Source organism: Salvelinus sp. IW2-2015, linkage group LG6.2, assembly GCF_002910315.2.
Source record: "Salvelinus sp. IW2-2015 linkage group LG6.2, ASM291031v2, whole genome shotgun sequence".
Lineage (NCBI taxonomy): Eukaryota > Metazoa > Chordata > Actinopteri > Salmoniformes > Salmonidae > Salvelinus > Salvelinus sp. IW2-2015.
Genome location: NC_036846.1, coordinates 9838957 through 9866542, shown reverse-complemented (window position 1 = coordinate 9866542; position 27586 = coordinate 9838957). Strand labels below are relative to the sequence as shown.

Here is a 27586-nt window from a genome sequence, read left to right as displayed (position 1 = left end):
AAGAGTGTGCAAAGCTGTCATCAAGGCAAAGGGTGGCTACTTTGAAGAATCTCAAATATAAAATATACAGTATTTTGATTTGTTTAACACTTTTTTGGTTACTACATGATTCCATATGTGTTATTTCATAGTTTTGATGTCTTCACTATTATTCTACAATGGTGGTGGAAAACGCTCTCGGCACCACTCCAGAATCTCCCATAATCGTTCAGTTGGGTTGAGATTGGTGACAGATGAACATGGCATATGGTTTACATTGTTTTCATGCTCATCAAGTCATTTGGTGACCACTCGTGCCCTGTGGATGGGGGCATTGTGATCCTATGGGGGCATAGCCATGGTAGCCAAAATAATGGCCTGTCCAGCATTTTTATACATAACCCTAAGCACGATGGGATGTTAATTGSTTAATTAACTCAGGAACCACACTTGTCTGGATGCACCTGCTTTCAATATACTTTGTATCACTCATTCACTCAAGTGTTACCATTATTTTGGCAGTTACCTGTACCTAAAGATTAATAGTGATGGGAAGAGCTCGATGGGAGAATATCAACTGCATACTCCTCACATCCTCTCTCCTTCTCAAAACCCATTGGATGAAAAAGTCAGAGGTCCCTCCCCTCTGACCTCCACCAATGGGTGTTGACAAGGAGGTGAGGAAAGAGGACACGAGTATGCAATTGCGATTCTCCCAATGGCATACTCCTTATGTCCTCTTTCCTTGTCTCCTTCTCAAAACCCATTGGAGGAGGTCAGAGGGGCGGGACCWCCGGMTTTCTCATCCAATGGGTTTGAGAGAGGCGAGGAGAGAGGACGTGAGGAGTATGCAATTGAGATCTTCCCCATTGCTTATGACGTGCCTGTCCAATATGGACACATGAATGTCTTTCCATCCTTCCTGCCAGATACCTGGTTGTCTACCTTACAGCGAGGCCCACMTGTGAGTGCCTATGAGTCAAAGGAACAATAGCCACAGTCTCCAGGTAAAATCAACTTTTCATTAAGAACCTAGTCACYCTGCTGTCTGGAGCAGGTGTGTGTGTTTATGTTTGTATAGTAGTGCTAMGTGCAGTTGAGGTTGAGTAGCGGTAGTGGAACGGTAAGAGGGGACGGGGGGATAAAGAAGTACCTCTACCTGGCTCATAGTCTGGTGCGTCGCACGCTCCATAGTGTGAAACGTGATTTGCTCCCCGTGAAATAAAGTGTTGCAGTAACTCGGATTATCAGATTTGAATCCACTTGACCTTAAGGGCTCGGCATAGTGTCAAGGGTGCCTTTTGTCAGCGAGGCCATTCATTTGCTGTCAAACATCAAATCAAATTTTATTTTATTATTAAAACTCAGAATAACAATATAATCATGCCTTACCTTTGAAGAGCTTTCTTCTGTTGGCACTCCAATATGTCCATAAACATCACAACTGATCCTTTTGTTCTATTAATTCCGTCGTTATATATATTTTGCCTGCCAAATAAGTTATGTTTACTCACAGACATCATTCAAACAGTTTTAGAAACTTCAGAGTGTTTTCTATCCAATATACTAATAATATGCATATCCTAGCTTCTGGGCCTGAGTAGCAGGCAGTTTACTTTGAGCACACTTTTCATCGCGACTTGAAAATACTGCCCCTAGCCTAGTCCTAGCCTAGTCGATGGCTTGAGATAGAAGCTGTTTTTCAGTCTCTTGGTCCCTGATTTGATGCACCTGTACTGCCTTCTGGATGATAGCGGGGTGAACAGGCAGTGGCTCGGGTGGTTGTTGTCCTTGATGATCTTTTTGGCCTCCTGTAACATCGGGTGGTGTAGGTGTCCTGGAGGGCAGGTAGTTTGTCCCGGTGATGCGTTGTGCAGACCTCACTACCCTCTGGAGAGCCTTACGGTTATGGGCGGAGCAATTGCCGTACCAGGCGGTGATACAGCCCGACAGGATGCTCTCAATTGTGCATCTGTAAAAGTTTGAGTGTTTTGGTGACAAGCCGAATTTCTTCAGCCTCCTGAGGTTGAAGAGGCCCTGCTGCACCTTCTTCACCACGCTGTCTGGGTGGTTGGACCATTTCAGTTTGTCCGTGATGTGTACGCCGAGGAACTTAACTTTCTACCCTCTCCACTACTGTCCCGTCGATGTGGATAGGGGGGTGCTCCCTCTGCTGTTTCCTGAAGACCACGATCATCTCCTTTGTTTGTTGACGTTGAGTGTGAGGTTATTTTCCTGACACCACACTCCAAGGGCCCTCACCTCCTCCCTGTAGGCCGTCTCGTCGTTGTTGGTAATCAAGCCTACCACTGTAGTGTCGTCTGCAAACTTGATGATTGAGTTGGAGGCGTGCATGGCCACGCAGTCATGGGTGAACAAGGAGTACAGGAGAGGGCTGAGAACGCACCCTTGTGGGGCCCCAGTGTTGAGGATCAGCGAGGTGGAGATGTTATTACCTACCCTCACCACCCGGGGGCGCCCCGTCAGGAAGTCCAGTACCCAGTTGCACAGGGCGGGGTCGAGACCCAGGGTCTCGAGCTTGCTGACGAGTTTGGAGGGTACTATGGTGTTAAATGCTGAGCTGTAGTCGATGAACAGCATTCTCACGTAAGTATTCCTCTTGTCCAGATGGGTTAGGGCAGTGTGCAGTGTGATTGCGTCGTCTGTGGACCTATTGGGGCGGTAAGCAAATTGGAGTGGGTCTAGGATGTCAGGTAGGGTGGAGGTGATATGGTCCTTGACTAGTCTCTCAAAGCACTTCAGGATGACGGAAGTGAGTGCTACGGGGCGGTAGTCATTTAGCTCAGTTACCTTARCTTTCTTGGGAACAGGAACAATGGCRGCCCTCTTGAAGCATGTAGGGACAGCAGACTGGGATGAGGAATGATTGAATATATCCGTAAACACACATGGTGATGGGATGAAAGGCCTAGTGAGTTATGTTTTTAATAAGGAKAACTGGTTATTATGAAAGAAGTCCTCTTCCTGCTCAAGAGGGAGGTGCTTATCGCCCTCTTGTGGCGATTGAAGTTGAATGATGTTTATGAATGGCAGCATGAAAAAAAAAGAAAGTACTGGCCCCCTTTCTGTGACTACTTGGCCTAATAATGTTCCACTGTTTTATGGTCCGAGAGAAAGTTCTAGATTGGTAGGCTGAAGTATAAACCGCATGCATTTATGGCCTTATCAGAATCTGTCAGCTGTATGCCTAGTCCCTAGTGCAATAACGGAATAGGAAAAATTGCCTCAATAAACCTGAAACCACAATACAACATGCAATGTTGTCTTTGCAATAAGGTAATATCTTGCAAGTGTTTGCAAGACATATGTATTGGAGGTGATAATGTGTATGCACTTGTGAATTTGTTCAATACTGTTTGGCTATGTAAAAACTAACACGTGTGATGAATATCACCTCATTACTGCAGCACTAATGCTAAATCCATAACATCTCGTAAATTTGTAAAATCCACTTGAACGCCCCTCCAACTCGTAATTACTACTGGTTAACTCGGCTATCATTCCGCGTTCACGTGCTAGTCAGAACTAACAAACTCTTAACATTTGACTTGCTAACTTGTTGTAGAAAGATGACACGGGAGTTTCCCACTTCGGAAGTATCAGAATCAACCAATAGGAAGCTTTACACAAAATCCTTATGTTCRTAATGGTCACGTTGCCTTGCTCAGACTTTGACTAATGCCAGATCGTACAATGCCCAGATAGGTATTTTATGTATAAGCTAACCACATGTTATAGCAATCTGGTGCACGACAGCACAGTCAACGACATGGTACGCAACCATGTAACATCTGAGCAGGGGAACATGACCTTTAAACTCAGGTTCCAAGTTCCCACTTCCACCTCTCGGACGTAATTTGTCAACAAAAAAGACAGCAAGCATGGCGGTATCTTCAGCGGTTGTTGTTAATGATAAGAACAAAATAGAAGTTGTTGTTACGAAATGTTTTCTGTTCAAATTCCTTTTGATTTAGAAATTGAAGCAGATCTGAATATACTTTTTAATGAAAAAAGACAAAAAAYTATCACAAGCCTTCTAATGACCTCCATGTTGGATGGTATTTCCTAGTTGAATGCACCCAACACTAATTTACGACTTCATAACTGCTAATTACCACTTTACCACTTGGTTATGAACGTAGCACTAGTCTAGGAAATCGTGGCTTCTCACACACAAGGTTTGGAAGGTCACGTGAGATGCGTACTGCTGCACTGCAGGGAACAGATAGGTCTACCTACTCTTAATTAAAAYCAACTTGATTTTTCAAGCTGCTACTTCAGAAGCCAACTATTCCTCGATACTTTAAAATATTTACATTCTTTAATGCTTACCGTGTACATATGTTTGTCTCGTGCAGTCCAGGCATTGTCAGTAGGCAGGTTTACATTAGGTACGTTTCCATTGGTATATTCATTATGGAAACAGTTTACCGTTTAAGAACCAAACGGAAGCAAACAGAGCAAAACAAGAGTTTCTATTGGATAAATTCAGGTATGGTAGGTCCCTCCCCTGCTGTTTAAGAAACGTTTTGCAACAGTAATGAATAGGCCCCAGCGTTTGGAGTAAACTGTTTTGTTGCAGAATCGGATTAATATATATATTAAGATTAATATATATATATATAGCAACCAACATGTAATGGAAAAGGCAGCTAGAGCCCCACAGTGGAGGTGTCATAATACCCATAAAACCTAGCGGTCAAACAGGGAAATGGTCCCAATCGTTTCCCCACCATTCATTTTTCCCATAGGGGATTTTAGAAACACTTAAAATAAGGCCTGTGTTTCATGTAGGTTTACCCTAGCGTGACGTTTTGATAACCAYGTACAKTAAGTCTCTCTCGGACAAGKGACTTATCAATATATTCGGCTCTGTTTACTCTCAGATTTGAAAATACTAATTAGCATCAAAGTAGGYATYATGCAAAACGACAAAACCCTGCAAGCTCCTGCACGTCATCTCTAGCTGAGACCTTTGCTAACAGATTGTGTCAATTTAAAACTTACACAAGACAGTTAACAGAATTGTCCATGTTAAAGAAATGTAGCCAATTTCGTCATTACTACATTTAGCTAACATTAGATGGTTAATCCAGAGATTCTTACCTTTGCCTTGATTCGGCAGTCTCGTCCAGCTCATGGCATTTGTAGTTATTTTTTCTAACCACATTAGCAGCTAATTGGCATTTCATTTGGGGGGTATATACATGTGAATATATTGTTAATTACCTTGTCCTAGAGAGATTTCCACAGTTATCAAAATGTCATGCCAGGGTAAACCTACACGAAACAGACCTTATTCAGTGTTACTAAAATCCCCTATGTGAAAAATTAATGGTGGAAAAACGATTGGAACAATTTCCCTGTTTGACCGCTAGGTTTTATGGGTCAAAGTAGTGGTATGTGGTGGTTGGCAGGGTAATTTTCTTTCTTGTACCCTTTTTGTATCGCAAAAAAGTGTAAGGTATTTACACTCCAGTCCAGTTGGTAGTGGCAATCCACCTTTTTGGTTCTCAACCGCCATTTAAAAATCACACACGCCTGAGTGCGTTCACTTCGCTTGAACATTTGCTACGTTGCGGAACATTTTGTACTTACAGAATGACGTTTCCCCAAAATGTTCATCCACAAAATGGTATGTTTGCTCCCTTCATTTTTTATTTGCGACTAGGTTTTTGCTAAATGTTTTTATTGACACAAGACCGTTCAATGGAAACGCACAGTAGCAGGCAATTGTCTCTTATTTTCTATGCGAATTTCTAAATGTCGACAAAAAATAATTGGACACATTCATGGAAACGTAGTTATTGAGTGTTGAAATCCATAGTTTTAGGTAAGAATGCCATTCTACGCAACCTGCCAAAATTACGCAGAGGGAGCCATTTGTCAATGGAGCAAACACTTTTATAAAATACATGTGGGCTACTTTAATGTTGTACAAAATATATGCCTCTAATGTGAAAACAAAAAATAAGTAATAAGCCCCCCAAAAGTTGTTGATTTCTTGAAACAAGAGGCTTGTGCAGGCGACTGCTGACTGACTGATCTACATATCACCTTGAGGAGAAATTTAAGTGAATGAGGGCGACATATCGGAGGTGGTAGGTGTAGTGATGTTCTTGGAGCCCGAGGCTTGCACCGAGGGTCAGGATGAAGATGAGTCTGTGATTGTAGGAGTGAAGTTTTTGGAAAAAGTGGACCCTTGCCTTTTGGCTGATCCATTTGTGGTTTCAGGGTGGGTGAAAACAGTTGGGTGCTGTGGAATCGGTGAGGGTAACCAGAAGTGGTCTTGTGATAATTGTTTGTGTTTCTGCTGGTCCGAGGGAGAAGGCGCTCCGCATTCAAGGAATGAGGGAAAGAAATGTGAATTGTTTTGCTCTCAAGAAAGGACGCCACTGAAAGGAGTGATTACTGGGGTAGCAGTAAATGTAAAAGTTGACCAACTGAAGCGGAAGATTTTTTTGTTATTTTATGTGAGTGTTGTGTTAGATGGTAGGGTATTTGTTTATTTATGTTTTCAAGCAAAGTATAAGGGAGTTGTTCTCTAGTCTAGTAGGTGGGGGTAATGCAACATGTTTTGGATGTCAACCGCCGTTAAACCTCATCGAAGAAGATGATGATGGCTATTGTGTTTTTGCACCTGATGCATGTCCACGTCGTTTGAGCCAGATGAGTCTCCGTAGCTTAGTAAACATGAGTCACGTGCGAGGAAGAGGAAATATTGAATGAGAATTCTGAAAGCCACAGCTGTCGCCATCTAGCCACATTTTTTTCTGATGAATATTGATGTTGCAACAAGCGTCTGTACATATAAATATACAATGCGTCTTTAAAGTCCATACTTTGATCGCTCATTAGCTGTCATGTCACCCTGTAATTGTATGAGCTAGCTACTGGCTAATACCTGTGTCTAACGGCGACGGGTCGAAGAGCGTACACCTGTGCTAGCTATCCATTAATTTGTGAAAATATCCAGTACGCCAGTAGCTTGTTATCACCCAACCCAAGGAAGGTATATCTTGACAGAATGCGATGGGAAACTGTTGGGCTTATTGTTCTGGAATCTTCAGAAGAGAAGCAAACATTATACAACGAGGAGGCGGGTAAGTGATACGCCCTTTAAACCAACGTTGGCTAGCAAAGGTTAGCTAGGCACAAGTATACAGTATCAGCGTAAAAAGATCCACGGTGTCAAGGCTTATGCCGCGTTCAAAACAACTGGGAACTCGGAAATCTCCGAGTTTCGAATTGTGTTAAAAATAACTGGGAACTCAACCGCGATCCGACTGGGGAAAAAATCTGGACGGTCATGCATCTCGGAATTCCAACTCGGGAACTGACTTCACGACGTTAAGATCACTGACGTTATAATTTGACCTCGTATTTTTCCGAGTTCCCAGTTGTTCTGAAAGCGGAATTATAGCTACGAGCCAGAGTCGCATGTCAAATAACGTTACCTTTCCCTGCGAACTAGCTAGGTTTTCCCGCAGCAAGCKGAAGCGTTCCTCACACCACCCCTTCATGTGGGTTTTGCCATACACTGACACACGGCTTTGTAAATGTATGGTGCATTTTATGCTGTATTCAATTACAATTGACTAATATGGAAAAACATTTTGTTGACAGACTCATTGCATCCAGCTTCCTTAAAGGAAAATGACATTTCTGAGTAGGTTATAAACTGTAGGCTTGATGTTATTGATATCAGTTAGGCCTATAACGTTACAGTTGTGATGCCAGGCTGTATCTGAGCAATTCCATGGTAAGAATTATGCTGAGACTCAGATTTTTCACATTAAAATGTATGCCAAACAAAAACCAATGATTGCAAAGCTAAACAAACGATACAACTCTATGCACAAGGACAACTTAGCAATTTCCACTGAACATTTGACAAAAACACATTTATTTGAACAATGCAGATGCAAAGTTTGGTAACAGCATGACTGCACTAACCACCATTCCGTGTCATTTCAGCAAGCCATGACACCCACCATCTAAGATTGTAAAGAAATTGTTTCTGTTGGTAAGAAACCGATATTAGCATTCATGAAACATTATTTTGTTTAAATATAATTTGATCATTGAGAAATTAAGCTAATTGATTGCACGCAGATGTGACTTTTTTTTTATTGATAGGGTTCACAAAATATTCAACACATAGTACCCAACATCCAATTTGGACCAAACTTCTTCCTACCATTGAGTAAGACATGAGGAACCAATAAGATGGTTAAGTCACCCACGGGACCCCCCACTCCAAAAACCAGTATAAATGTTTCTTCGATGAGGTTTTAAGGGCGGATGGCATCCAATAAATGTTGGATTACAGCCACCTACTAGACTGGAGTACCACTCCCTTATACTTTGCTTGAAAAAAATATAAATAAACAAATACCCTAACACTACACTAACAAAAAAATGTATACAAAAATAACACCACCCTACTCCACTATTTAAATCTATTTAGTCCAACCTCAGGCCAACAACCTGAAAGGATGGGACACCACCACTTAACACACCCTGTAACTCTTCTGATGTAAAGTCTCGCACAACCAAATACTGTGCCTCTGCAGCTGCCACGACAACCTCAATTTTCTGTGACTTACGTTCCATCCCTGCGGTACAGTTGATAACCATTGCTATGCACCCTAAAAATGCAATCTTACTGAAACATAATATCACATAAATCAAATGTATTTATATAGCCCTTCTTACATCAGCTGATATCTCAAAGTGCTGTACAGAAACCCAGCCTAAAACCCCAAACAGCAAGCAATGCAGGTGTAAAAGCACGGTGGCTAGGAAAAACAACCTAGGAAGAAACCTAGAGAGGAACCAGGCTATGAGGGGTGGCCAGTCCTCTTCTGGCTGTGCCGGGTGGAGATTATAACACATGGCCAAGATGTTCAAATGTTCATAAATGACCAGCATGGTCAAATAATAATAATCACAGTAGTTGTCGAGGGTGCAACAAGTCAGCACCTCAGGWGTAAWTGTCAGTTGGCTTTTCATAGYCGATCATTAAGAGTATCTCTACCGCTCCTGCTGTCTCTTGAGAGTTGAAAACAGCAGGTCTGGGACAGGTAGCACGTCCGGTGAACAGGTCAGGGTTCCATAGCCGCAGGCAGAACAGTTGAAGCTGGAGCAGCAGCACGGCCAGGTGGACTGGGGACAGCAAGGAGTCATCATGCCAGGTAGTCCTGAGTCATGGTCCTAGGGCTCAGGTCTTCCGAGAGAGAGAGAATTAGAGAGAGCATACTTAAATTCACACAGGACGCCGGATAAGACAGGAGAAGTACTCCAGATATAACAGACTGACCCTAGCCCCTCGACACAAACTACTGCAGCATAAATACTGGGGGCTGAGACAGGAGGGGTCAGGAGACACTGTGGCCCCATCCGATGATACCCCCGGACAGGGCCAAACAGGCAGGATATAACCCCACCCACTTTGCCAAAGCACAGCCCTCACACCACTAGAGGGATATCTTCAACCACCAACTTACCATCCTGAGACAAGGCCGAGTATAGCCCACAAAGATCTCCGCCACGGCACAACCCAAGGGGGGGCGCCAACCCAGACAGGAAGATCACGTCAGTGACTCAACCCACTCAAGTGACGCACCACTCCTAGGGACGGCATGGAAGAGCACCAGTAAGCCAGTGACTCAGCCCCTGTAATAGGGTTAGAGGCAGAGAATCCCAGTGGAGAGAGGGGAACCGGCCAGGCAGAGACAGCAAGGGCGGTTCGTTGCTCCAGAGCCTTTCTGTTCACCTTCACACTCCTGAGCCAGACTACACTCAATCATATGACCTACTGAAGAGATGAGTCTTCAGTAAAGACTTAAAGGTTGAGACCGAGTCTGCGTCTCTCACATGGGTAGGCAGACCATTCCATAAAAATGGATCTCTATAGGAGAAAGCCCTGCCTCCAGCTGTTTGCTTAGAAATTCTAGGGACAATTAGGAGGCCTGCGTCTTGTGACCGTAGCGTACGTGTAGGTATGTACGGCAGGAACAAATTGGAAAGATGGGTAGGAGCAAGCCCATGTAATGCTTTGTAGTTTAGCAGTAAAACCTTGAAATCAGCCCTTGCCTTAACAGGAAGCCAGTGTAGGGAGGCTAGCACTGGAGTAATATGATCAAATGTTTTGGTTCTAGTCAGGATTCTAGCAACCGTATTTGGCACTAACTGAAGTTTATTTATTGCTTTATCCGGGTAGCCGGAAAGTAGAGCATTGTAGAGCACATAACATAATATCCCTCCCCCTTGACCCACCTTCCTCTACTTTCTTCACTGCCTCAGCATTTGACAACTTCTGCACTACACTAGCCCTGTAAACCTCAACCTGCCCCTCTCGCACGGGACATTTTTAATCCCCAGCCCCATGGGCACCGCTACAATTAACATATACCACTACTTTCCCCAATACTACACATTTCTTTGTCTCATGCCCTTCTGTACACTTCTCACACCTAGGAACCCCCCTCCTACACACTGCTGCCACATGCCCATAAGCTTGACACCTGTAACAACGTAACGTATTCATCACAAAGCTCGTACAGGATAACTTATATATCCTAACATAATTTTGTCGGGCAATGGCTCAACATCAAAACTTAAAAGAACAGACAATCACTCTTCTGTTTCACCACTCACACCACCTTGTCTGCATTGCACCAAACGACGAGCGTCACAAACACCGGAAATCTTTCACTTGGGCAAAGAATCATTGGTCAACTTTTACATTTACTGCTACCCCAGTTATCACTCCTTTCAATGGCGCCCTTTTCTTGAGATCAAAACAATTCACATTTCTTGCCCCCATTCGTTTAACGTGGAGCGCCTTCTCCCTCGGACCAGCAGAAACACAAACAATTATCACAAGACCACTTCTGGTTACCCTCACCGATTCCACAGCACCCAACTCTGTTTTCACCCGTGGATGGGCCGCAAAGCCGCGCACAGAAGACAGACCTAGCCCATGGGGAAGGGGGGGGGGGGGCACACTTAGTAGCACAGAGCAACACTTTTAAGGGGCATTGCACAAATAATGGAGCTGACTAGGGAAACGCTTCCCGCTGTTCTTAGTGCCAGGCTGCACGTTCAAACTAGAACAGATGAACTAATCTTTAACTAGATGCCACTGTTCCTGCTTGTGCCAACACCCATTTATCCATTTCGCTGGTCTCATTTCTTTGCAACTTTGTGTAGAAAACAAATAGCTTTTGCTCATGATGAAAATAAATTGTGTGGCCAAGCCAGTCCTCGATGAAAGCATTTCTTTGTTCTTCTCTCAGCAACCTAATGCTTCAACCCAACTCTCCTTGAATAGTCCAACAAATGGCAGCTCTCTGARAGGGCTATCCCCATCATGCAATTCTGATATTTAGACATCCTACAAGCCCAGAACATTGATGGAGAAATTGGTTAGTGACTAAAATGTTGTGACAATCCTAATAAAATAATACAATTATAAATCATTCATGGCAGTCTTTTTTCAATAACATGGGATAAGTGACATTTACCATTAAACACAGTCCAACCCAATACCATTACAAAACACTATGCAATGTGTGTTTGGGACTTTTAACATTGAAGACCATTAGAGACCATAACATTGAAACCATTAGAACTGCTGTATCCTAATGGTTTGCTTGTTTGCCAGTAATGGTCTAACTAATCCAGACCTTAATGGAAATAAACCACACACGGAGGGTCCGTTTCCTAGACACTAATTAAGCCTAAGAGAAGGACAAACTGAATTGCTTTCCTGGGGGACTGGCTTGAATTGTGAGAATGACCACAATTTATTTTTTCATCATGGGCAATTTTTGGGGGATTTCTACCCAAAGTTGCAAAGATAGAGATGTGATCCATTTAATAAACACAAGAGACCAGCAAAATTGATTAAACGGTGTGGTGACAGTAGCGGTAACAGCGGCRTCTAGTGGGCAGAACGTGGTACTTTAACAATGTATGGTAAATAATGCAAGSGACTTCAATGGCTAATTTCTCTGAACATGGAAAAAAAACACCAGATTCACAAGGAATAAATTACATAGGATGAAGACGCAATACTCCAAGCAGCAGCTCCATACTACTTGTACTCGTCAGACAGAATGGATACTGTATACTGGTTGTCCGGGATGGGATTGTGGGTAGCTCTGATAATTATATTGGATTCCTCATGTCTTAGTCAATGTTAGGAAGAATTATGGTCCAAATCGGATGTACGGTACTATATTTATTGAAGATTATATTAGTCCTATTCATTCAAATGGCCAATTTGCATGCAAACAAATGGCTTCATATCTCAGATCAAATTATAATTCAACAAATGAATGTTTCAGGAATGCTAAGAAACATAAGATAACTACAGAAACTATTTCATAACAATCTGAGTCTCAGCATCAATTGCCCGTCTCTTCTGTTGAAAGAACTAGCTATGACATGGCAGTGACCGAAAGCATCCTAAATGGATGTCAATATTGTCACATTTCTGTCCATACAGGTCAAAATACTTTAGAAGCAGTACAACTGGGGAACATTACACAATAGAGGTATGATACTTACATTTTTCTGGAAGTAGGCCTATGTCATGTTTCATCATGCATCACTTGGTTGGAAAAACATGATGTACTTACAGTGCAATTCTGTCTCCCCACAGTTTGAAAACCTTGTTGAGAGTGATGAGGTAAGTGTGTGAACATGTAGACCATATTTGTTAGATTGAAACAATCCGAAAGTGTGCCATTGGCTGACGATACACAGAAGACACGATGACTGTGGGCCTGTTCTGTATGATTCTTTGCCCACTTTTGGTATTTAAATTGTCTTATTTTAATTTCAGGCAGAGAGCCCACAAAGCTGTCCCAGGTACGTCTTTGAAACTTTTTTGGGGGACAGACGAATGCATATCAGAAGAATAATGTTAATCAGGGCTTGAACCAAGATGAGCTTGAGGTAATGTTTGTTTCATTTTGATACCAGGCCTATCAGTGAAGATGAGATCATCCACCTCAAAGAGCACCGGTATGCTGCAATTTCCGATCAGCAGACCTTGATAGATGAGAAGTTGCAAGCAGAGGTAGGCTTACACAAGAACAGTGCCTCTGAAAGGGCTGGAGAAATATTAGTACCTTTTTTTTTTTTTGCTTTCAGATAATGGAAGGTTCAATTCAAAGGTCATTACACTTCCTCGTTTATGAACTTTGTACTGCCTTTCATGTAGCAAGATAGAGTATCTAAGATAAGTTTATGCTTAGCCTACATGCTCATAGCAGCCTTATATTTTAATTTTGGTAGATTTTATTTATTTATTTGCTTTTCAGAATTGTTTTGCAATTTTGGTTTTCTGTTCTCAACTTTGTTCTTTGTTTTGTCATTTCTGCTCAGTTATTAGCACAAGAGGAGAAGTTAAGGCTAGAAGAGGAGGCTAGAAATGCTGCCCAGCGTGAGGCCGCCAGGCTGGCACGCGAGCGAAAGCTAAAGGAGGTGAGGYGGCCATTATTGAGTACGCCTGTCGTCCCTTCACTACCTTGTTCCGCATCACCCACCTTTTCCTTGGCTCTACCCCTGCTTCTTTTGATTAGTGTTGCACAGTACACCAAAACTTCTGTACTTTGTCCATATTACAACATTTCAAACAGTTCGGTTCTAGAATTGTTCGGTTGGTCGTTCTATGTGTCTCACGTWTGGAAATCAACTAAATGTATTGCATTTATTAAATGATTTAATTAGCCAAAGTTTAACATAAGACCTGAACAGAACGCAAAAGTGATTTGTATTCCCTGCCGCTTTCTGAAGAGGCAATGAGAATGCCYGTCTGTGTGTGGTAGCCATACGTGCGGTGCGTGTGTAGCCATTAGTGATACTAATAATGAGCGTCTTTGTGTAGATGGAAAGGCTTTCCCAAAAACCTTTCTAAATTAAAAGTTTATGCCTACCTGGCAGAATCATGATTATTTGCGTCAATCCAGTGGACGCTTGTTTTACAAACTCTATCACGTGAGCTACAGAAACACCGCTAACCAAACAACCTAACCAAACAAGCATGCCAACTGCATGAGCACTTAAATTAAAGGGTAACGACATTCAAATCTAAACGTCTTAGAATTTTCCCAGACTTCAAAACTAGTCCCCTAATGTGGTTTAAGCATTGTTATGGACTTAGAAAAACGAAATTGGATGTTCTATWTAAAAAATTTGTGASCACAGTCCTCCCCATTTTTCTTTTTTTGGTGTGGTATCGTTTTGGTATCGAGTATCGTGATACTAAACCTGGTATCGGGATAGAAGCCATAATTCTGGTATCGTGAAAACACTAGTCTTTATAACCACTTCAAGTACATAATATCACAAATTGGTGGTCAATCCTTTGTCAATCTAAAGAACTGTAGTCTATGGTAAGTCTCTCAATATGAATTTGTAAATCGTACCCCCAGGCAAGTGTCCTTTTGAAGTAGTGATTTGCCTCAGTTAATTCACACAAAAAGGGAAAGGCATTTGTCTACACTTCATTTCTTAACCTCAAATTAGTCTATGCATCCATTCATTTCCATTCTTTTGATATTTGAGTTGTTTCTCAATGCTGTGCTTTTTTTGTATTCATTCCACAGTTTTTCCCTTGGTTAATTCCATTTTTTTCATCTGTTTGCCTATCTGCCACCTTAATTTTAACACAGTCGGTAATGGCAGCATGTAACTAACAAATCTTCAAGTGATCATTATTTACATTTACATTTTCGACCAAGTGTTTTTCTGAGGTATAATTATTTTTCAAAGCAACAGCTTGCACAACGGAAAAAAAGCAAGGCAGAAGTCCAAGGTGGCGCAGCCCATCCAAGAAAGTGAGTATATCAACCAAGTAAAAATGGCTACCTCATGGTCCATGTGTGTCAGTGATGGTATGACCATGAAATTGAGTTGTTGACTGTTTCTCCTCCACTGGTTGGACTCTGTTCTAGGCATGGCTCAGGTGAAGACTTTGATGTCTACCTACAGAATGTGAAAGTCATGTCAGAAGCCTTCAGGAGTAGCAGTGAGTCCGCTATTTCAGCACAACCATTTTCTGTAGCCTATATATTATATTCCGTGTTTGAAACGGTTCCTCTCAAATTGTGCATACCAACATTCTATGTTAAGATAAAACACTTTCTGTATCCCTGAAAGTTAATCGTCATGCCTCATTGAGACTTCTTGCTCTTTGAAACCATCTGTGATTTGATAAGCCAGTGTTTGTGTAATCAGGGCTGTCCTCTGAGACTAATGTGATCACTCCCAACACGGAGAGCAGCTGGGACTTCAACACCAAGACCCGCTCCACCAACGATGACGGAACCTCACTGGACCTGGAGTGGGAGGACGAGGAAGGTGGGGGCTTGTGTAATTACTTATTGTCTTTTTGTTGTCCCCTTGAATGTTTTGTCACATGTCAAAAAAGACATTCCCTGAACATACTGTGCAGTTTCATTGAACAACAACAGTAATTGTTGAATTCAACCCTCTCAAAACCACCACTTGAATGGCCATGTGATGTTTAACTAGACGTATCAAATTGTCCTTGTCTTCAGGGATGAACCAGGTGGTCCCAGCGTGGGAGAGGTCTAAAACSGAGGAGGACATACTCCGGGCAGCACTCCGGCCGGGCAAGAAGCAGACGACCAGCGGTACGGCCTCCGCCTCTGAGGACTCCAACGCCCTGGAGTGGGAGAACGACTTTGTGAGCGCTCAYGGCGAAGATAATGCTGAGGACAATGCAGAGGACTCTGAATACGAGTGCTTTGTCAACCCTGTCATGGATATGCACACCCCATCTGAGGTAACACCACCGGTAGAGATAACTGCACCGGAGACTGAGAAGAGATAGTCCCCATCGCCTGGGGAACCAGAGTCAAATCCTAATGTTAGACCACATTGTGAATGTTTGATTATACACCTCATCAACTTCAAATGTGTTTGTTTGTCCTCATTGGCTGGTGGACCAGTTTTGATTTGACAATCTTCTCTTGTGTTAATTAAGCCTTAGTTGGCAACGTTTTCATGTCATCCAGTGCATCATTGAATCAAGTGCAATTTCCAGATCTAGTTTGGTGTGATAGTGATTGTGTTTTTATTTGTGAGAGGGCTATAGTGTTTTCACAGTTAGAATGAACTGAAAACAACATCGGGACACGTACAATAAAAGCAACAACAACCTATCAGTGCCTGAATCACTAGGAAATAAAACTTYCATCAATTGTTGACCAGTTCATAGGATAGTTAGCTGATGAGGATTTTCTCTGTTAACAAGTGAATATTTTAATCAAAGTGGTTCTCCAAGGATCATAGCTTGCCAGTTCTCTGGTATGAAACATGTAGAGAACCCCTAATGGAGTGGAGTATATCATGTAGCAACTTGTCTGTACACTCAATGTGTTTTTAATTGGAAAAATGCAAGTCCTAAGATTTGCTATTTTGTTTATCCTCTCAGTTCCAATTAACAAGTGACTCATCATGGACACACAGTACTACATTTTATTTGTTAGTTTRAAACGAAATGTGTTTGTTAGTCAAATGCTGCTCAAGTTATGGACAGGTTTGTGTGCCCAACATTTTTATTTGTATTATATACAGTGAAGGTTGGCTACATCACATTTGTAGAATTCCTTACACCTATGTACACATTTAAATCTTACAGCGTCAGACTTTTCTATTCTTTTTAAAACAAGTTTAGGATTGATTTGTCATGGTGAGTAGCTCGTGAATTGTTTATTTTACACTCAAGACCAGCTGATTACAAGAGAACATGGATAAACGAGCATCTGTTGTCTCCAGTACTGCTCCTTCCAATGGCACTGCCAATAGCGTACAACTTGGGCTCCAACTCTTCAATCTCGCCTTTATTTTCTGTTTTAGCACAATCTGACATTTTTCAAGACCTTTTAAGAATGTAACCCTGATCACTGGAATTGGACATGGTTTGATTTCATTGAAATGGTTGATGTGAAGACATGGCTAGGAATAACGAGGAACTGTTTGGGGACTACAGTATGCTCTAAGAGGTTTCTAGAGATGGACCAATACGTGTATATATCATTTCTTTGTGTGCACTAGTAAATTCGTTTTTGTCTTCCCTCACTGCAAAAGGAGACCCTCTCACTACACCCTTACAATGTGGAGATGATGTGCCTACTTTGGAGGCTTTTGCTTTATTGTACAGAATACTGTCTCACCTTGATTTTGCAATTGTTGTGACGTTTGTGACAACAGCGATTTCCCCCGTAGTTCAGCCCTACCGTACCTGGGGAATCCTAAGCTCCACCATTTAGGTTGGTTCACCGTATTGAGAGGGAATCCTTTGTTTGTACTGCCTATAGCTTTACCATCCTAGAAACACAAGCCATTWGATTTTTAGCAATTAAAGTGTTATCATAATTGGAGTGAAGAATTACCACAGCTGCACCATTGGCCCAACTCCAAATCGGACCTCCTTCTATTTGTCTGGCATCAAACTCAATTCACAATATTTTGTCCACAGAAAGTGTTCAGACTGTAATAATTGGAGGGATTGTATTGCAGCATATCTATCTATGCACTGTTTGATTTACGGGAACTGGTGGGTCCAATCAATGACTGGTTTATAGTATGTGTTTGTAGTGTTTTMCAAGGATACTGTCCTATTTTTACGTAAGTTAGCATGGTGATAAGGGTCGGACACCGTACATTACGGGTGCAATCACAAGGATGGATTATACTGCCGTGTGCTTCATTCATATCATTCCACTCTTTAGAAATATATTTGTTACTGRGAATAATGTAAAGGGATTTCTGAAGTGAACCAGTTCTATTTGGCTACTTTTGAGTCATAGCACAGATTATGACAATTTACCATTTTCAATTAAACTGCTGATAAAGGACCTAAATCCTAATTTGAGATCCAAGCATGTTTTACACAGATTGGACACAACTCTCATTGATATCATTGTCGGATTTTTGTTTCATTGTTCACAGGTTAGGATTACACCTATAGTCATGAGCCTTTAATTATTTGAATACTATTGCAAACAGAATGTATCAACACCTGTGCCATTCTGTTAATACCGTATGACATTTTTTGTTAAATTTGATTGCAACTAAAATAAATCCTACAAACCTTAATCTGTGATAATTGAAGGTAATGTGGCAAAATGCACAATGCTGTATAAACAGTGTAGTTTTAGTGTATTGTATAATTGTTATTTTTAGTTACATGTTTGTCTTTTACCAAATTATCTAAATATCAATTTCTGATGCAATGTAATACAGAACACGAAAAACATATGGGTCGTGAAATCTCCAGCAGGTGGCAGTATTGCTACATGCATTCTGTGAGATTAAGTATATATATATATATATATATATATATATATATATATATAGTAAGTAACCTGAATTACAGTCCCTTATTGAAAGACAACTGTAGTCCATGGATCAACAACATCCCAGTTACTCACTCTACAAAATGTCCCAAGTGGCTAGAAGGAAGCTATTACTTATTACTGTTTGGCAACCAGATACTGTACATGTCAGACAAAATACTGTACCCCAGCAAATCTTGTAACTGGAAGGAATTTTGAGCACTATCTTCCAGTCAGAACATTATGAAATAAAATGGTGTGTGTGTTTTACCCAGTGTGGGAACACCTTGCCTCGGACAAAATGTTGTTTCCTAACCTCCACCATGGAAATGTGAAGGTGAGGAAAATCAAGACAAATGGCAGACTAGAGACAATCAAAGCCTTGCACCCGAAAACCTAGTTTCCCTCAAAGGATTGTGGGAGCTGGCAGGAGATAAATGAAAGGAGAGAACAGCTCAGACAATAAGAGCTCTGCTTTACTGAATTACTTTGAAAGCTTCCTTTTCCTGGATAACGAAAGTACTGTACTGTCACAGTAAATGCTTTACCTTCTTGAACTGTTAATGATCATTACTTTGAGAGATTGTTCTTTATTTTAAATGGCACCTAAAAATAGCAATACGGTTTCTAGTAGAACATTTTCCTTCTGGCCAACAGCAGACGTGACTCTTATTGTAAAGTCACGTATTGAGTCCATACAGCAACAGCAATTATTTTCTTACTCTTTCAATTTTTTTGTGACCCTTCAAGGGTCACATATGGGACATATGGGACAAAAATGGCATACACCTTTTTGATTGTTACCCATGTTACACTGTTTGGAGCCTTTTTTAAATCAATACAAAAGTTGAAGACTATCATTCCTGAAATGTCATAGGTGACTTAAACTTCTTAGGGATAGCCTTTTTTCAGATTTTTGTCTCAATGACATACCCAAATTTAACTGCATGTAGCGCAGGCCCTGAAGCAAGGATATGCATATTCTTGGTACCATTTGAAAGAAAACACTTTGTTTGTGGAAATGTGAATGTAGGAGAATATAACAATAGATCTGGTAGAAGAAAATACAAAGAAAAAAACTATTGTTTTTTTCTATCACCATCTTGAAATGCAAGAGAAAGGTCACAGTTCAAGCTATCATACGGGTTGTAATTCCAATAGTGTCCACAAGATGGCAGCAGTGTGTGTGCAAAGTTTCCGATGGATAACTTGAAGTATGAGTGAACTACAAGACTTTTAGTGTGAAGTCCCCAGGTACATTTGGGCAAATCGTGGGAGACATTCGCATTTTTCTGCAAGAATATCATCAAATCTGTATACTTGGACTTTGATTTAGCTTTCCAAGTATTAGTAGCCATATTATAAGTTCAACATTTGCAAAACAACCAGTTTTCATAATTTCATAACTGAATATCCTTAAAAATTTTGTCCAAAATGAAAAGGCATGCTGTCGTACAAGGTTAGTAGCTACATTTTACAACATATACATGGAGACTCCCGTAAAGCCCAGTTCATCGGCTATCTAGCTATCTTTGTTTGACCCTGATTGGTGCTTATTTGACAAAGATACAGTCGTTCAAGTGATGGCCGCCCGCGTCATCAGCATTCCATGAAGGCGTCGCCCTCTGACCAAATATGGTGTCCTATAGGATATACTACACCCTTAATGATATAGTGAAGTCTTGTTACCTTCTAGGATCTCTGAGGAATACATACAAACGTGATTTGACTCGTTGAAATAACGTTTAGGGTGAGATTTTCACAGATTTCTTTCTTTGCAAATTGAACGAGTGGAAATACAAAATTGATCGTGCATGCTATATGGACTTTTTTAGGATATGAAAAGGGATTTTATCTAACAAAACGACACTTAACGTTATCTCTGGGACCCTTTGGATGATAAATCAGAGAAAGATTTCAGAATGTAAGTACACATTTCACCTTCAGAGGTGAATTTAGTTAGGAGCTCTCAAACAATAGCATGGCATTTCTTCACMGTAATAGCTACTGTAAATTGGACAGTGCAGTTATATTAAGAAGAATTTAAGCTTTCAGCTGATATAAGACACTTATGTGTACCGACATTACTTGTTTCTCTAAAATCTGCGATCTTGACGCGCTGCATGATTTACAACTGTTCCGTTGACAGGATGCCGATCCTTATTAATATTTAATACTTTCTCCAAGTGTAAGAGTAGCCCTTGTGTACACAATGGTCTTCCACTCAATGTGAACATGGACCTCCACGGGGATCCAACCCTCAACCCTGTGCCACCCTCTAACCTCTCCCTTCACCCCCTCCATGATCGCTCTCACTTCTTTTCTCTCTTGTTCTCAACGATGTGCTCTGACAGCTCTGTATTATCGAAGCTATAGGCTGGATGTAAACATGGTCCTCAATTACAGTGCCTTCAGAAAGTATTCATACCCCTTAACTTATTCCCCATTTTGTTGTGTTACAGCCTGAATAAAATWAAAAAAATACAATAACAAAAAATCACCTTTCTGCACACAATACCCCATAATAACAAAGTGAAAACACGTTTGTAGAAATTTTGGCATATTTATTGAAAATGAAATACAGAAATATCTAATTTACATCAGTTTTCACAGCCCTGAGTCAATACAGTACATGTTAGAATCACCTTTGGCAGCGATTACATCTTAGAGTCTCTTAAGAGCTTTGCACACCTGGATTGTACAGTATTTGCACATTATTATTTTTACAATTCTTCAAGCTTTGTCAACCAAGTTGGCTGTTGATCATTGATGGACAGCCATTTTCAAGTCCTGCCATAAATTGTCAAGCCGATTTAAGTCAAAATGGTAACTAGACCACTCAGGAACATTCAGTGTCGTCTTGGTACAGTAAGCAACTCCAGTGTATATTTGGCCTTGTGTTTTAGGTTATCGTCCTGCTGAAAGGAGGATTCATCTCCCAGTGTCTGTTGGAAAGAAGACTGAACCAGGTTTTCTTCTAGGATTTTTCCTGTGTTAAGCTCCATTCCATTTATTTTTTATCCTGAAAAACTTCTTAACGACTTCAAGCATACCTATAACATGATGCAGCCACCACTACGCTTGAAAATATGAAGAGTAACTCTGAGTGATGTGTTGAATTTGTACCAAACATAATCCTTTGTATTCAGGACATAAAGGTCATTGCAAACAGGATGCATGTTTTGGAATATTTTTTATTCTGTACAGTCTTTTCACTCATTTAGTTGAGTATTGTGGAGTAACCACAATGATGTTGAAAATCCTCAGTTTTCTTCTATCACTGCCATTCATCTCTGTAACTGTTTTAAAGTCACCATTGGCCTCATGGTGAAATCCCTGAGCGGTTTCCTTCCTCTCTAGCAACTGAGTTAGGAAGGATGCCTGTATCTTTGTAGTGACTGTATGTATTGATACACCATCCAAAGTGAATTAATAACTTTGCCATGCTCAAAGGGATATATTCAAWGTCTGCTTTTTGATGTTTACCTAGCTACCCTTCTTTGCAAGGCATTGGAAAACCTCCCTGGTCTTTGTGGTTGAATCAGTGTTTGAAATTCGCTGCTTGACTGAGGGACCTTACAGATAATTGTGTGTGTGTGGGGTACAGAGATGAGGTAGCCATTCAAAAATCATGCTAAACACTATTATTGCACACAGAGTCCATACAGCTTATTATGTGACTTGTTCAGCAATGGTTTACTCCTGAACTTAAGTAGGTTTACCAAGCAAAGGGCTTGAATACGTAATTCAAAAACGTAATTCCACTTTGACATTATGGTGTATTGTGTGTAGGCCAGTGACATAACATCTAAATTTAATCCATTTTTAATTCAGGTTGGAACAAAACAAAATTTGGAAAAAGTAATTGACTTTTTCCACATTTTGTTACGTTACAGCCTTATTCTAAAATGGATTCAATTGTTTTCCCCCTCATCAATCTACACGTAATACCCCATAATGACAAAAATAGGTTTGTAGAAATTTTTGCAAATGTATTAAGCATAATAAACTGAAATATTCAGACCCTTTACTCAGTATTTTCTTGAAGCACCTTTGGCAGCGATTATAGACTCGGGTCTTCTTGGTTATGACGTTACAAGCTTGGCACACCTGTATTTGGGGAGTTTCTCCCGTTCTTTCTCTGCAGATCCTCTCAAGCCTTGTCAGGTTGGATGGGGAGTGTCACTGCACAGCTATTTTCAGGTCTCTCCAGAGATGTTTGAATGGGTTCAAGTCCGGTTTCTGGCTGGGCTACTCAAGGACATTGAGACTTTTCCTGAAGCCACTCCTGCGTTGTCTTGGCTGTGTGCTTAGGGTCGTTGTCCTGTTGGAAGGTGAACCTTCGCCCCAGTCTAAGGTCCTGAGCGCTCTGGAGCAGGTTCTCTGTACTTTGCGCCGTTCATCTTTCCCTCGATATGGACTAGTCTCCCAGTCCCTGCCGCTGAAAATCATCCCTACAGCATGATACTGCCACCACAATGCTTCACCGTAGGGATGGTGCCAGTTTTCCTTCAGACGTGATGCTTGGCATTCAGGCCAAAGAGTTATATCTTGGTTTCATTAGACCAGAGAATCTTATTTCTCATGGTCTGAAAGTCTTTAGGTGCCTTTTGGCAAACTCCAGGCGGGCTGTCATGTGTCTTTTACTGAGGAGTGGCTTCCGTCTGTCCATCCTACCATAAAGGCCGGACTGGTGGAGTGCTGCAGAGATGGTTGTCCTTCTGGAAGGTTTTCCCATCTCCATAGAGGAACTCTGGAGCTCTTGCGAATTTATCGCATGGAATAGCCTTCATTTCTCAGAACAAGAATAGACTAACGAGTTTCAGAAAGAAATGTCTTTGTTTCTGGCCATTTTAAGCCTGTAATCGAACCCAAAAATGCTGATGCTCCAGATACTCAACTAGTCTAATGAAGGCCAGTTTTATTGCTTCTTTAATCAGAACAACAGTTTTCAGCTGTGCTAACATAATTGACAAAGGTTTTTCTAATGATCAATTAGCCTTTTAAAATTATTAACTTGGATTAGCTAACACTCAGGAGTGATGGTTGCTGATAATGGCCTCTGTACGCCTATGTAGATATTCCATAAAAAATCAGCTGTTCCAGCTACAATAGTAATTTACAACATTAACAATGTCTACAATGTATTTCTGATCAATTTGATGTTATGTTAATGGACAAAAAATGTGCTTTTCTTTCAAATTATAGACATTTCTAAGTGACCCATCTTTCCCTCGATATGGACTAGTCTCCCAGTCCCTGCCGCTGAAAATCATCCCTACAGCATGATACTGCCACCACAATGCTTCACCGTAGGGATGGTGCCAGTTTTCCTTCAGACGTGATGCTTGGCATTCAGGCCAAAGAGTTATATCTTTGTTTCTTAGACCAGAGAATCTTATTTCTCATGGTCTGAAAGTCTTTAGGTCCTTTTGGCAAACTCCAGGCGGGCTTGTCATGTGTCTTTACTGAGGAGTGGCTTCCGTCTGTCCATCCTACCATAAAGCCGGACTGGTGGAGTGCTGCAGAGATGGTTTTCCTTCTGGAAGGTTTTCCCATCTCCATAGAGGAACTCTGGAGGCCTTGGCAATTTATCGCATGGAATAGCCTTCATTTCTCAGAACAAGAATAGACTAACGAGTTTCAGAAGAAATGTCTTTGTTTCTGGCCATTTTAAGCCTGTAATCGAACCCAAAAATGCTGATGCTCCAGATACTCAACTAGTCTAATGAAGGCCAGTTTATTGCTTCTTTAATCAGACCAACAGTTTTCAGCTGTGCTAACATAATGCAAAAGGTTTTTCTAAAGATCAATTAGCCTTTTAAAATTATTAACTTGGATTAGCTAACACTCAGGAGTGATGGTTGCTGATAATGGGCCTCTGTACGCCTATGTAGATATTCCATAAAAAATCAGCTGTTTCCATCCACAGTTTTTATGTGAGTAAAGTCATAGCATATAAAAAAAATCACGACAGCTGTGATAGAAACAGGAAGTTATGCGGGAAATGGCGGTGGAAACGTCTTTATGCGCAAATATTGATATTATAACCATCATCTTTTTCACCTTTATTTAACCAGGTAGGCCAGATGAGAACAAGTTCTCATTTACAACAGCGACCTGGCCAAGATTAAGCAAAACAGTGCGACAACAACAACAACACAGAGTTACACTTAAACAAACGTACAGTCAATAACACGAAAGATAAGAAAAATAGAAAAATCTATGTACAGTGTGTGCAAATGTAGGGAGGTAGGCAATAAATAGGCCATAGGTTCAAAAATAATTACAATTTAGCATTGATACTGGAGTGATAGATGTGCAGATGATGATGTGCAAGTAGAGATACTGGGGTGCAAAAGAGCAAGAGGGTAAGTAATAATATGGGGATGAGGTAGTTGGGTGTGCTGTTTACAGATTGGCTGTGTACAGGTACAATGATCGGTAAGCTGCTCTGACAGCTGATGCTTAAAGTTAGAGAGGGAGATATAAGACTCCAACTTCAGAGATTTTTGCAATTCGTTCCAATCATTGGCAGCAGAGAACTGGAAGGAAAGGCGGTCAAAGTAAGTGTTGGCTTTGGGGATGACCAGTGCACTATACCTGCTGGAGCGAGTGCTACGGGTGGGTGTTGCTATGGTGACCAGTGAGCTGAGATAAGGCGGAACGTTACCTAGCAAAGACTTATAGATGACCTGGAGCCAGTGGGTTTGGCGACGGATATGTAGTGAGGGCCAGCCAACGAGAGCATACAGGTCGCAGTGGTGGGTAGTTTATGGGGCTTTGGTGATAAAATGGATGGCACTGTGATAGACTGCATCCTGTTTTCTGAGTAGAGTGTTGGGGGATATTTTGTAAATGACATCGCCAAAGTCAAGGATCGGTAGGATAGTCAGATTTACGAGGGTATGTTTGGCGGCATGAGTGAAGGAGGCTTTGTTGAGTCTGGAAGGAGAGTTTACAGTCTAACTAGATACCTAGGTATTTGTAGTTGTCCACATATTCTAGGTCAGAACCGTCCAGAGTAGTGATGCTAGTCGGGCGGGAGGGTGCGGGCAGCAATCTGTTGAAGTGCATGCATTTAGTTTTACTAGCATTTAAAAGCAGTTGGAGGCCACGGAAGGAGTGTTGTATGGCATTGAAGCTTGTTTGGAGGTTAGCAAAGTGTCCAAAGAAGGGCCAGAAGTATACAGAATGGTGTCGTCTGCATAGAGGTGGATCAGAGAATCACCAGCAGCAAGAGCGACATCATTGATATATACAGAGAAAAGAGTCAGCCCGAGAATTGAACCCTGTGGCATCCCCATACAGACTKCCAGAGGTCCGGACAACAGGCCCTCCGATTTGACACACTGAACTCCGATTTGACACACTGAATCCGAGAAGTAGTTGGTGAACCAGGCGAGGCAGTCATTTGAGAAGCCAAGGCTATTGAGTCTGCCGATAAGAATGGGGTGATTTACAGATTCAAGAGCCTTGGCCAGGTCGATGAAGACGACTGCACAGTACTGTCTTTTATTGATGGCGGTTATGATATAATTTACGACCTTGAGCGTGCCTGAGGTGCACCCATGACCAGCTTGGAAATCGTATTATATAGTGGAGAAGGTACAGTGGGATTCGAAATGGTCGGTGATCTGTTTATTAACCTGGCTTTCTAGGATTTTAGAAAGTCAGTGTAGGATGGATATAGGTCTATAACAGTTTGGGTCTAGAGTGTCTCCCCCTTTGAAGAGGGGGATGACCACGGCAGCTTTCCAATCTTTGGGGATCTCAGACGATGCGAAAGAGAGGTTGAATAGGCCAGTAATAGGGGTTGCAACAATTTCGGTAATTTTAGAAAGAGAGGGTCCATATTGTCTAGCCCAGCTGATTTGTAGGGATCCAGATTTTGCAGCTCTTTTGGAACATCTGCTGTCTGGATTTGGGTGAAGGAGAAGCGGGGGTTTGGGCAAGTTGCTGCAGGCGGTGCTGAGATGTTGGCCGGGGTAGGGGTAGCCAGGTGGAAAGCATGGCCAGCCGTGGAAAAATGCTTATTGAAATTATCGTAGATTTATCGGTGGTGACAGTGTTTCCTATCCTCAGTGCAGTGGGCAGCTGGGAGGAGGTGCTCTTATTCTCCATGGACTTTACGGTGTCCCAAAACTTTTAGGAATTAGTGCTACAGGAAACAAATTTCTGTTTGGAAAAGCTAGTCTTACCTTTCCTAACTGACTGAGTATATTGGTTCCTGACTTCACTGAAAAGTTGCAGATCGCGGGGGCTATTCGATGCTAATGCAGAATGCCACATGATGTTTTTGTGCTGGTCAAGAGCAGTCACGTCTGGGGTGAACCAAGGGCTATATCTGTTCTTAGTTCTACATTTTTTCTACATGCTTATTTAAGATGGAGAGGAAAGCACTTTTGAAGAGCAACCAGGCATCCTCTATTGACGGGATGAGGTCAATATCCTTCCAGGATACCCAGGCCAGGTCGATTAGAAAGGCCTGCTCACTGAAGTGTTTTAGGGAGCATTTGACAGTGATGAGGGGTGATCGTTTGACCGCGGACCCATTACGCACACAGGCAATGAGGCAGTGATCGCTGAGATCCTGTTTGAAGATAGCAGAGGTTTATTTAGAGGGCAAATTGGTCAGGATGATATCTAAGAGGGTGCCCATGGTTACGGATTTAGGGTTGTACCTGGTAGGTTCCTTGATAATTTGTGTGATATTGATGGCATCTAGCTTAGATTGTAGCACGGCCGGGGTGTTAAGCATGTCCCAGTTTAGGTCACCTAACGGTACGAACTCTGAAGATAGATGGGGGGCGATCAATTCACATATGGTGTCCAGGGCACAGCTGGGGACTGAAGGGGGTCTATAACAAGCGGCAACGGTGAGAGACTAGTTTCTGGAAAGGTGGATTTTTAAAAGTAGAAGCTCGAATTGTTTGGACACAGACCTGGATAGTATGACAGAATTCTGCAGGCTATCTCTGCAGTAGATTGCAACTCCGCCCCCTTTGCAGTTCTATCTTGTTGTAAAATGTTATAGTTAGGGATGGAAATTTCAGGGTTTTTGGTGGCCTTCCTAAGCCAGGATTCAGACACGGCTAGGACATCCGGGTTGGCAGTGTGCTAAAGCAGTGAATAAAACAAACTTAGGGAGGAGGCTTCTAATGTTAACATGCTTGAAACCAAGGCTTTTACGGTTACAGAAG

The 27586-nt window shown here is 41.7% G+C and overlaps 1 protein-coding gene across 2 annotated transcripts; it reads left to right on the top strand.

Annotated features, from left to right (window-relative positions):
- The first annotated feature begins 5708 nt into the window (after positions 1–5708).
- ap1ar (adaptor related protein complex 1 associated regulatory protein) lies at positions 5709–18144 on the top strand. Of its 2 annotated transcripts, none has more exons than XM_023990125.2 (10): positions 5709–7103; positions 12518–12566; positions 12674–12700; positions 12857–12882; positions 12997–13093; positions 13402–13500; positions 14791–14855; positions 14973–15046; positions 15256–15378; positions 15579–18144. In XM_023990125.2, exons 1-10 carry the CDS (start codon positions 7033–7035, stop codon positions 15872–15874), a joined length of 927 nt encoding a protein of 308 aa, XP_023845893.1. In that variant the 5' UTR covers positions 5709–7032; the 3' UTR covers positions 15875–18144. The 2 variants fall into 2 exon arrangements, with proteins under 2 accessions (XP_023845893.1, XP_023845894.1); XM_023990126.2 differs by having other exon boundaries at positions 5710–7103; positions 14797–14855.
- Positions 18145–27586: the final 9442 nt, after the last annotated feature.